The following is a 12,678-nucleotide window of genomic DNA, read 5'->3' as shown; positions in this document are numbered from 1 at the left end:
GAACAGCTTAAATGTTACTCAAATTCACTATTGGTCTAATCTTCTGTTTAATATTCTTAAAAGCATTAGGCTCTGATTTGTACAGCTGCTGAAATACAGCAGGGTCAACTAAATCCATAAATGTAGCATAACAGGTTGTTACCCCTCTCTTTATCACACAGGATCGCTTCAGTGTTAAACTGGTCATGCCTGCACTTCTGTCCTCTGTATTTTAGACGGATCACACACACACACACACACACACACACACACAGCATGGTCATAAAAAGTTAATTACAAGTTACCAAAATCTGTTACTGCTCTTTATTCTTAAATATGTCTATTGTTCACCAAATTAATTGAATCTTTAATACTCCCATTCGGACATTTGGATGGACTGATTGCTTTTTTAAAATGAATGTATTTCATGCATAAATAACAATCAGATCAAAATACAAAAATGATGATATAGCAAGCAATGGCACTCAGACATCAAGTCTAAAAAGATTGTTTATTGAAATAAATGAACCTGTTTTACAGCACCACTCATTTATTGCAGATTTTTTACATTTAATGAACAGTGACCTCTAGGTTGACAAGGACAAAATCGACTATGAACACATTTACAAATTAACGATAATAATAAATGTGCTTCCTGCTGAAGCCCCTTTTAGTCTTTTTATAGAAACTTGCTGTTGACCACAGTAACCTGGTTCTTTCAAAAACTTTCCAAATAATGAGCTTTGGTTAAGTGCTAATAGTCCAGTATTATGTTTTATTTTATAGAGACCTTGTGCAAAACAAGAACAGATTTTCAAAGCATTGGCTGTTTTAAAGCATATTTTGTTAAACTGTTATCAATTTCACAACGTAGTTGTTTATATACAGATATGACCATGAAGTCTTACCGGTGCATCCATTTATACAAATGTAACATTTATAAAACAGTACATTCCGAGATCATTATTAATCATAGTTACTCTAGTTGTCTGTAGCATGGACTGTGTCCAAGTAGCCCATTTTCTCATTCTACAATACTGTAAATTATACAAATTTTGATTTAATAAAATATTTGACAGATCACCGTTTTAGTGTAGTTTGTTGGCATTATTTAAACTTTTCTGAAATTATGGTAATTCGGCATCTTTTCTGATTTAATGATTTGAATGTTGAACTGAAATTGCATTATTTTTTTTTATTAATCCTAAATTATAATTGTAGCACCATTTTCTACAACCAATTTAATACTGATTTATAGCTGGATATATTATAATAGATATAATACAATAATTTCAAGTAATTTGTTAAATGATTAGTGATATAGCTACACATGAAAAAGGCACCCGTAGATGTTGTGCAATAACTCTACCGTTGTCTTTATATGTATTTATACTTTTTTATTTTGATTGTAGATATAGATTTGTATTGTTTTTAATATTACTAGCGCAATAACATTTACCATGTTTGTCAAATAGCACCAGCCTCTGTAACAATGTTAAAGATGGTCAGACACACAGGACACTCCAGTACTGGATCATAAAGATAAACTAAGGTTCCTCCTGAAGTACCATGTAAAACTGTTAAAAAAAATATTACAAAAAAAGAATAATACACCTCATTTAATAGACACTGTTTCATAAATCCCTGCTGTCCGTGGATTGTCTCTGCTTAACCCTCTGACTTTGCCTTAATAAGGTAACCACTAAATGTGATGTAGGTGTCAAAGTCATCACTGAACACAGCGTTCTCTCTCTCGCCCTTATAAAGCCGAATCCAGACCTGGTCGTCCCTCTCCAGCTCCAGCATGAGGCTCTGGCTCTGCATGATGGAGCGGTCGCTGGGCTGAGCGTACAAGATGGCCATCTCTTGCTCGTTCTTCATCAGATGCAGGTATGTTTCCTTTTGGTTCCAAGTGTGCGCATTCAGGCTGAAGAAATAGATGCCGGGGACATAGCAAAAGAACTTGCCAGTGAACATGTTGAAATGGCCGTACAAGTTGACATATTCTGTGTCAAAGATCATGGTTTGGTAGTAATCGTTACTGTGCAGTGCCTTCTTGCGGCCCACGGAGAAGGCAGCGTAGTAGGACTTGCAGGGTTCTCCAGGAGAACCAATGCTGCCTTTGTTTCCCTTCATGCCATGGGGACCTCGGGCTCCACTTTGCCCAGACTTGCCCATTTTCCCATAAGGTCCTCGGACGCCAGTGTCTCCCTTCTCCCCTGTAAGGGAAGGAATGTAGTAGCAAATTAAAAAGGCCTTTACATTCTTAATCTCTAATTTATCATGCCTTGCTTCCTGAAACTGCATGTTCTGGTCAAGCTTTGGAGGTTTTTTTTTTTATTAAACATCTATTAATTAAAAATAACATCTCTCGGATGGTCTTGTTTGTGAGGAGTGTTGTTTAGACAAAGGCGCCAATCTCACAGCAATTACTCTTCTGTTGTTTGTGACAGTTTGGCCCATAAAGTCACTTTCTGCAGAGGTTTGTCCTTTTTGGTGCATGTTTTCCTGCCCACAGAAGCAGCCTGTGATTAACCGGGCCTGACCTATATCATTCACAGACAGTGAGATATTTTGCTAAGACTAACGTTGACCCAAACAACTGTATACAGTCGAAGTGAGTCAACAGATTATGTAAGTCGTTCTGTAAATGTAAGCTTTTGTACCACGATTATCCCCTTAAAATGGAAGAAGTTTACCTCATGAGTTCAAAGGCAGAAAACATTTTGAAGTAGATTTTGACATATTTTTGTACCTTTTAGGATGGTGATGTTTATCTGTGGCACAATATTGTACTGTGGGTATGGACTGGCATACTGTGGGGCCTCCTCTGCAGGGTCACAGCATCGCCTGCACTCCGTTCCACTAGATTCACAGAGGGTTAGATAGATAGATAGATAGATAGATAGATAGATAGATAGATAGATAGATAGATAGATAGATAGATAGATAGATAGATAGATAGATCGATCATGGAACATACCTGCCATCTCTGTAGTATTCTGGGGATCTCTGGTGTTCTCTGGGCTCATATGTGTCTTGGTCCACATCCCGGTAATGTGCAATATATGGCTCAACCCATTTGGCAAACACCACCATCAGTAGTACCAGGCTCGAAATCAGCATCTGAGACGAAAATAACCTCATTATTTGGATAGATGTTAGGAAAGAAGAATTATTTGGATGGAATAATATACCAAAAAAATTACAAAAAAAAACAAACAAACACTTTTATTCAGCAAAGAATTATTCATTTCATTAATTTCCAACTTGATTAATTTCCGACTTGAGTAATGGTTGCTGAAAACGTTTTTTTTTTTTTTTGCCATCACATGAACAAATTATATTTTAAAATATATTTAAATAGAAAACAGTTCTTTTTTAATTGTAAAAATATTATAACATTATTCTTTACATTATAATGTAAAATGTTATTGAATTTTTGATCAAATAAATGCAGCCTTGGTTAGCATATAAGAGACTTCAAAAGAATCTTAATGACCCTAAACTTTTGAACTGTAGTGCATATCTAAATTTCAATAACAGTACAGTCAGATAAAGAAAATATGCTATCTGAACAAATATTATACACTTTAACATCAAGAGAGCTATAAAAAAAATGACTTGTGTATTACAGAAATAGTATGCAAGGACTTGATTTTTAATTTCTCTGAGCACAATCATTAATTATCATAAGTCACATAAATAGACTTATGAACACAGTATAGCACATGGCCTTGTGCTGTTGGATGGCAGGGGACATGATGGGAGCACTGTGTTATAACATGACATTATCATTCTTGATTCAGCAAATGAGCAGCTTTGGTTTTGAGCTGGTTGCGTTTGACTGATAGCAACAACAAAATTGTTTCAGATCAAACCTATGAAGAAATCCAACCATCATCGTGGAATTTCATTAACAACAATCAAGTGACGAAAGCTAATGAAGGGCTCCCACAACATTTTTTGTGATAAGAATTTCTCTGTGTTAAGAAATCATGCAAATGTGGCCTGAAATGTTATGAAACCAATGACAAAGACGTCTTGGAATTTATTGTCCTATTTTAAACTGGCAATCACGCTAAACCACTATTTCATCTTTTTTCCCTTCTCATGACACCACAGCTCAACCCCTTTTGAAACAGTGTTTCCAATCCACTTAAAGCAGTATAGACTAAATGCTTGAAGTTTTTCCGCACATACAAATCTTTCTCGTCTGTTCTGTAGCACTGGTAAGTGATTTAAATTCAGTTTCAAGTTCATTTGAGTCTTTGCAGGGGCATTTATGTTTTTATTAACATATTGAAATATTTACTTAAATGCTGCTGTTCATAATATGTTTTAGATTCTGTTAAATACTGTAGGGTTTTTGCTGATTTTATTACATTTGATGTATCTGTTCAAGTTTAAGGCTTTCACTGTGATAGTTTAATTCTGCACTAATATCAAGTAGAACTACTTATTTTTTACTGGTTAGCTAAAGCACTGTATATGCATAGAAAATCAAATGTAATCCACTGCTTCAACAATTACATTATCACCGGTCTTTATACACAAGTGCTTTAAACCTAACTGTGTTTCCCTTCATTCCTAGCTGTCTTACAAGAAAACTTTTTTGTGCTTGGGAACATACTGAAAAAAATTGAATCCCACAAAGTTAAAAAAAAGAGCCTATATATTTTGTGAGGTGGCTGCAGCTAAATGATCAACTATTCAAAATACTTAACAAGCCAGTCAAGGCCAGCGGGAATTCCAAAAGATAAATGTGGTGAGAGTCAAAACACATCTACTTAAAGATTACAAATACTGTGACCATCAACATTTTTCTATGAAAACAGTTCGTCCATAAGGAATGTAATTAATTTGATCGTAAAAATCCCCAAACCATGCCTAAGTAGTTGTCTTTTTTGCACAATCAAGATGTGCAAGGTGTTTGTATACTATACATACGTACACACTCATATACCATTTCTGGTAACACTATAGAATAAGGTTCCATTAGTTAATGTTAGTTAATGTATTACAAACAATGAATAATACATTTATTACTGTATTTATTCATCTTCGTTAATGTTAGTTAATGAAAATACAGTTATTCGTTGTTAGTTCATGGTAATTCACAGTGCATTAACTAATGTTAACAAGCACAACTTTTGATTTAAATAATGCATTAGTAAATGTTGAAATTAACATGAACTAAGACTTATAAATGCTATAGAAGGATTGTTCTTGCTTAGTTCATGTTAACGAAAGTAGTTAGCTAACATTAACTAATGGAACCTTATTCTAAAGTGTTACCCAATGTCTCATTGTGGAACAATTATGGTGAGATCAAAAATAAACAAAAAATTAATAATGGTAGGGATATTTTATACACAGTAGGTACATGTAGCTTAATAAGTGCACTAAATATACACTATAACAGTTAGATTACAGGCTGTCATATTATTTTTTTAGTCTTCAGTGGTGCAGTGTTGCAGCACTACAGGAAATGACACGCACTAAATAATTGCACAGTAGTTCACGTAGTAGCATATAAACATGCCTTAGGTTTCATGGTCTGTGATCATTGATATTATTAAATAATCTTTTGCAGAGAGTGTTGGGTCTAGGTTGATAGCATGGGTAATCTAGTTTTTATCTGTTTAAACATGTTTCATTCTTTATTTTTTAGTGTTTTTGAGCCGAGTATTACATATTTTGATATGGTCACTCACATAATCACGCAGCCCTCGAGCCATGCAGCATTGTTGAGTGTGCACAATCCAAACATGCCATAAAGTGTTTAAAACTATAGACTGCACATAATACTGAGATGAATCTGATTTTCTGGGCCTCACCACATTGCGTGACCTGTCGCCAATCATGAGGATGAAGAATGAAGCGCTACGATCCACTGTTTAATAAACTCCCTCAGAAGAAGCCGATGTGTGTATCGGTGCATTTTAGATGGAAGTTTAATGCAAGAAGGGGTCAGATCACTCAGTCTGAAGTTCAAAGCCATTTTAGGGTAAGGCAGTGAGGTTGTGCACTTCTAATCCTCCATAAGCTTATGATGTGCTCACCGTCTGCACTGCACATATATGTATAGGAGTGTTTGTGGTGTTTCAAAGTCAGTTATTTGATGCTGTTAAATGCATATATGATCATATATATTTATTAATTGTATTCATTTTTTATTTTAGTTATATACATATCTTTATATCTCACGTATTGTCCATATATTTTTCTTGTTTTATTTTACTTTTAGGCTTTAAGTAATTGGTAGTCAGTCTGTCCAGAAGTCCTGTTTTATATTATTTCCCTTTCACTTCTGTTTCTTTGATTATCCTGGTTTTCATGCTCAGCCTTGTTTACAGTCCCACATCTGATATCCTGGCTTTAGAATCCCTCTCCTTCCTGCGGATGTTGGGGTCTTGAGGTCATGTTTACATGTCAGCACATGTCCTCCTTTAGCTCAGGCCCAGTCTTTTTGGCTAAATCAACATCTACCCTGACCTTTATAAATGCATTACATAAGCAGAGAGTGTTTTTTTTTTCTTTCTTTTCGTCTCCAGGGAACACCACACTCCAAATCATAATCATCCAACCTCTATTTTTCAGAACATCTAAAAGTCCCTGAACCCTCTGTAGGTTTGTAACCCTGAACTCCGAGTCAAGTAAAATGCATAAACATTTACCATATGCCATAACCGGATTTGGCCATTGAAGACTTGTACCAAAAATAACAGTTGACACTTTTTACTTTATAAACGCACATTGCTGGTTGTATTTTGAACAATTAATTTAAGCATTTTACTTAACTCCTCAAACTTTAATCAAAATGGAGTAACTTGCATTTTATTGTTTGAAAAAACTGGGGTTTTCGATCAAAAAGATTCCATTTTGATGTGGAAATTACACACTTCACCTTTTTGAAATAATCTTGATGTTAATATACTTGTTAAAAATCATAAAAGGAAATTATGTTGGTATTCTTTCATATTCCTAAACTGCAAACAGCCAGTGAATGTGTCATAATAAATAGCTGTTAATTTATCACAACAGATCATAATAACTATTTACTAATCTGCATTGTGCTTTTTGTCATCCCTACACAATTCCACAGGCATGCATTGGCGTGTCTGATCTATGAGGTGTGGTTTTGGTGGATTTTCTCATTGGAAAACAAGTGTGTGGTCTCCGGTCAGTGATCCTGTTAAATTCCAACATCAATAAATGTCGACCAATTCTTTGTCTTTCTGCTTTGGTGTTTGGTTCTGGATCATATTGAAGGTGAAGCCCACCAGGTGCACTGTAACGCTTTTCTAAACTCTCCAGTCTGAGGTCAGGAGCTGAAGATAAACACTGGGGTAAAGAAGGACACTTTGGCTATAGAAATGAGGGACTGTCTCCGTTCTTGGGTTTGGATGTGTGACCATACGCACCCCAGTGACCTACTTTCAACCACACACTGAATACTCTGTGCTTCTGTCACTAGTCATGCACAGCTGAAGCTCCCATATGCCAGGTTCAATCTGCCATGTACCCTTTCCTACTGTACATGCTGTTTTTCCTCACATTCGTAATCTTTAAAATTCTTTGCAGCTGTTTTGTGATATAAATTCTTTAGAGGAAGTTGAACGAACCTCCGGGAATGAAAGTGGGAGTAAGTAAACTTTTATCTTATTAATTACAATAAGTTCATCGGATGCTAGTGTTAACAGAAAGAACAAGGACTTGAAACACAGCTGGTCACAAGTCATTTGAGTGTAAATGAGTAAACTTTTCCAGTTGTTTTTTAAAAGAATAACAATCTCATATCAACATAGTGGAATGACACCAGCGGCCTCCACAGTCCCCGGTGGCCATTTAGGTGAAGGATAGTTCAAGAATTAAAGTGACAAATTATGGATTCAGTGTATTATTGACTTGCCATTATAAGCACAATTATGGGCTGCAATCAAACACAATAAAAATATATCAATTATTGGTAATAGTTGTAGTTAATAGGCCAAGTTGCATGTAATTGTGAAACTGTGTTTGAAATGGAATACTAACTTGCCACTTAATTAGTGGCATTATACTTATTGTATAATGCATACTATTTTACTAAAATAATATTTGAAACAATATGCATTATGCGAGAACAAAACTCCTAAACAGCAGAATGCTACATTATCACATGAATTCATACTATACATAATGTATCCTGCTGAAATGGTGACAGTATAATGCTAGTATGCTTTCCGAACATAAGCATGGGAGTTCTTGTGGGGCGTTACTCATGTGACTGCAAGGAAGAGCTTCCTCGAACTATTCATGCACATCCTACACTACATAGTAATTTCTCAAGGGTTTAACATTGTTTAGAACTGCCATTGATTTTACTTTAAACTAGCATTAGGTAATTTGGTGTTGACATCAAAGCTCAAACATTATGTGTGGTTCCTTTGAAGTCTGTTTGGCATAACACTGAGGCCAGATTCACCCCTGACCTATAAAAGCCACTTTGTCTGAACTTAAACATTCTCCATGGTTCAAAGAACCAGGCAAAAACTTTCATCTTCTACTTATCTTTTGCAACCCATTTTACTTCCACATTGTGACATTTGAAAGTGGGAGAGAAAAAAAACGATATTGTTGGACTTTTTATCTACTGGTAACTGACTGGAGGAACATGGTGAACCATTCCCTGATAAACCACTGCTCACTGCCAGTAGTATTTTAGGAGGGGCCATATACGTAAAATTATGCAAGAAAAGTCTGTTACACAACATTAGTTATGCAGTTTTTAGAACTTGGCTTTGTGATGGCATGCCTCAAGAATTCTTGTCCTAGATTTGGTTCCTGTAAGATGTGGCAGTGCTAACCTTTCCATATAATAATAATAATAATAAAAACAGATTTCTTTTTGTCTTCATGAAATTTACCATGATCCTACATTGCCTATGATTTAATAGATAATCCTTAGGGGCAGGGTGGGATGCATCACTAGCAGAATGAATTACTTTGTAATATTAAAACCATATGAAACCCAGGGTGTTGTTACATTTAACCCAACTGCGTCTTTTTGCTTTGCACCTGCTTTTAAAATTGATATGTACATTTCTAAGATAGTTTGACTTAACAATAATCTCTGCATTGCTGCTATCTCTCAAAATAAAGCACCTACATTCCTAAACATTTATGTGAATGAGCAACCAACAACAGATAAAGTTAAATAATTTAACAAGTCACACAAAAAACAAATAAATCGGTTATTGTACAAGCATGTTGTTATGCACAAGGATTCAGCTTCATTGGCATCTGGAAATGTTTTCACATAATTGCACTTCCCATTATGTGTAACAATGTAATTTGTTTGAACAGTTTACATTTACAAAAATTAAATGGAATGCAGTACTAGTGTAATTTTCTATCCTAATGTGTCCCCTACCTTCATTTTGGCAGGTCCAAACATGAGGGTCCACAGAAGCTCTGCTGGGCTGCACTGAGGATGCTTGCGTTGACTGGGCCGCACTGCTATGTGTCTCTGAGAGTGTTATAGCCTGTCAGCGTTTCTAAGGCATCTCCCTCCTGCACTCCCAAACTCAGCATGCCGTTAGGAGCCAGGGAAAAAATGCAGGAAAGGAGGAGAACGGAGGGAGGAGCATGGAGGCATCCAAGAGGGTGGGGTGAAATGAAAACAACAAAAAGGACAAAGTGAAAAGAAAAGAAACCTCCAAAAAAAAGGGGGGGGGGGCAGAGTGGACCAACTGGATAGAAGGAAATGTGCAAGGCTGTGGAGAGAGAGAGAGAGGAGAGCAGCCACATCCTTGTTCCCAGACTTTTCAGACAAATGTTTAGTTGCTGACAGTTCCAGAGAACCTTTTAAAGAACAAGATTAGCATTTTAATGACCCAAACATTTCAAATAATATTTCAGGACTGGAAAAAAATATTATTGTAGGCCTAATATATTGGCAGCAAACTAAAATACTCTGAAGATTATATGTAATATAATTTTGATTTGTTGAGAGTTTGCTCTTTTTAACTTGGTCTAGAATGCCTGTATCAACAGTTAAAGCTGAACTTTAAGACATTATATTTGATAGGTCAGTATATACTACCTACTGTACGAATAATTTAAAATGGTTAAATGTAGAGGATAATTTGGCTAATATTGGCATTTTTGTGGCTCAAGAGAGCCATTAGCTTAACCACATGAAAAAGAACATTGTTCCAAGGCATTCAGTCGAAATCACAAAATAATCTGTCCATCTCTGTAAATTAGCCAGATTGGCTGTTGTGCAACTGTGCCGTGAAGGGAAAACTTTGAAAACTTTTTATTTTTTACTTATCCAATGTTAATTTTATTCCTTTAATATTTATTTAAGGCTCAACCTTCTGACCTTTAAAACAGTTTTTCAACATTGAGGGACACATCTGTCAGCATTAGTATTTATGTCTAACTTTTAGATGATTTTGTACCATTTTAATGCTGATTTTAAAAAGCTGATGTTAATGTTATTTATTAACTACCTTTATACTGATTGACTTTCAGTAGAAAAGGGAAAAAGGGATACTGTTCAAACATTGTTTGTAATCAGATCCAGGCTCTCTGTGCTACGCATGTTTATAATCTTTGCAAAGTGCTTTTCATCCCAATCACCTGATTCATCAAGACATGTGGTTACTGTTACTGAGAAAAGACAATATGTTTAGGTTTATTTGCATGCTAAATGGTTCAGTGGTAAACATGATGGAGGAAATTGCTGTCTTCTAAATTGTATATAAAGCAGTCTGAGCTTAAATGAAGGTCTTTAAGTATAAGAGCACATAAGGTTATGGTCATCATTTAAAAAAATTCTTATTGACTGTGGATCTTGATATTGTCCCACATTTATTTTCATATTAAGACTAGGGCTGGTATACGATTAATATCTTTTAAATAATATTATAGATAAATATTTTTAAAGCGTGAAACAGACATTGTAAAATAGCTTCGGCAATAAATATTTAGTGTGATTCCACATCTAATGTATTACATATGCTTTTTTTGACCATGAGGGTGGGTAAATTATGACAAAATTTTAATTTTTGGGTGGGTGAACTTTACTTTCAAAAATAACATCATGCAGAGAAATATTAAGCTTGCAAAATATGCTTTTAAAATATTCAGTTTGTTTCTGCTGTTCATATCAATGAACACTAGATGTCCTCATTAGCAAATCTTGCTACATACAAAAACACTTCTATTCACGATTATTAAATAAGGATCTCCAGAGTTGCTTCTCTAAACAAGGCAAATTATTTTGACTTGTTTATTATTTTTGGGTTTAATACTGTATTACTGTGGTTCCTAATTATATCATAGGCTTATCATTATTGCTGATGAGTGTTGTTGTGCTATGTTATTGTAATATTTACCATTATATAATTAGAGGGGTATGTAAAAGTTTATGAAAGTTTTACTCCATAATACAATAGCAACATATATAAATATGTATAGTATTTTTATGTTACACTAATCAGTATTTAGCACACCTTCCTAAGGAAAGGATCAGAAGATATGGCAATTAGTAAATTATATTTAGACAGACTTATTGACGTTCCAGATCTATACTTGTGCTCTTATTATTTTAGTTATTTTGCCTTTAATGTACATAAACGTGCAAACAATATAATTGCGCTTGTGAATTTATTTTGATGTTTTTTACAGAGTGCGAGCTGTCTCTTTAATACCGCGTGGTTTAACTGTGTTAACATGTTGCTGCTGATTGGGCTGACATGTTTTAGTACACACTCATCAAACAAGAGAAAACGCATCTCAAACCCCGTTTCCAGAGAACATGTTGTTCAAACTGTAAACCGTAGCACAAATGATGCACAGTTGCACACCGGTTTGAGCTTGAACTTGCCCCAGTTGTTGTGTTTTTTTTTTTTTTTAGTTACTCCGAGATGCGCATTGACGAACACGTGCAAGTCACTTACGCAATCTGCTGGAAAGCGTTACAGCAACGTGACCGTGTCCTGATTGGATCGTGTGTGACCAATCTAAAGAGATCCGCCAATCAGCGAGCGTGGGGCGTGGCCAGTACCCTGCAAACACTTGAGGGGTACAAGATGTTACTGTTCCACTGCTCTCCCACTGCCTTGATTATTAGGAAGCGTTTGTCTCACTGTGTTTTAGGGGCCAGGTCAAACAAAAGACCAAAATAGATGGAACACGAATTACAGAGATGACGCGTTGTCTTAAGATTTTAAATCTAGTTTTTTTTCCAAAGTGTTGTTGGACCGTATACGAAGCCACATATCAGTTTTCTATTTTTATATTATATTTCTAATTATTTTACTATTATTTTGTTTTATTATCCTTTTAAAACCAATAGTAAGCAATCTAATATTTATTTTTATTTATAGTATCTATAACTTTAGTAACATTAAAAATGGACGTTGAACAATTGGACTATTGTCTATCCAATGTAAATGTGACAAAATAGATACTGTTAGTGTAACTTTAAGGAATTAATGTTTAAACTGCTCGCTAATGCACATCACTGAATAACATCTATCTGGGACGAACGTGTGTCCAATATATAATAAAATAACTGTTTTTCTATCTAAGCAGTTAGTTAGATTGAAGAACTAACGAAACTCATCCAGCGTTTCTCCCACGTGACCGTGGCGAGCGAGGCGTTGCCAACGGGGAAGTGACGTCACGGCGCTACGTTCGTGT

General features: G+C 35.3%; 1 protein-coding gene across 1 annotated transcript; it reads right to left on the bottom strand.

The window, feature by feature from the left end:
- Positions 1 to 476: 476 nt before the first annotated feature.
- LOC113070982 (complement C1q tumor necrosis factor-related protein 1-like) lies at positions 477 to 9,561 on the bottom strand. Its single transcript, XM_026244336.1, has 4 exons — positions 9,398 to 9,561; positions 2,963 to 3,105; positions 2,735 to 2,844; positions 477 to 2,198 (listed from the first exon to the last, which is right to left on the bottom strand). Exons 1-4 carry the CDS (start codon positions 9,419 to 9,421, stop codon positions 1,648 to 1,650), a joined length of 828 nt encoding a protein of 275 aa, XP_026100121.1. The 5' UTR covers positions 9,422 to 9,561; the 3' UTR covers positions 477 to 1,647.
- Positions 9,562 to 12,678: the final 3,117 nt, after the last annotated feature.

The sequence above is a fragment of the Carassius auratus genome, unplaced genomic scaffold (genome assembly GCF_003368295.1).
Source record: "Carassius auratus strain Wakin unplaced genomic scaffold, ASM336829v1 scaf_tig00005570, whole genome shotgun sequence".
Taxonomy (NCBI): Eukaryota; Metazoa; Chordata; class Actinopteri; order Cypriniformes; family Cyprinidae; genus Carassius; species Carassius auratus.
The sequence above is the reverse complement of the archived record's forward strand: the minus strand, read 5'-3'. Positions and strand labels throughout refer to the sequence as shown.

Coding starts and splice junctions, on each gene's coding strand:
- LOC113070982 (XM_026244336.1), bottom strand. CDS start 9,421: ATGTTTGGACCTGCCAAAATGAAG. Junction 3,106..9,397: donor TTGGACCTGCCAAAATGAAG/GTAGGGGACACA, acceptor TTTTCGTCTCAG/ATGCTGATTTCGAGCCTGGT. Junction 2,199..2,734: donor AAACATCACCATCCTAAAAG/GTACAAAAATAT, acceptor CTTCCCTTACAG/GGGAGAAGGGAGACACTGGC.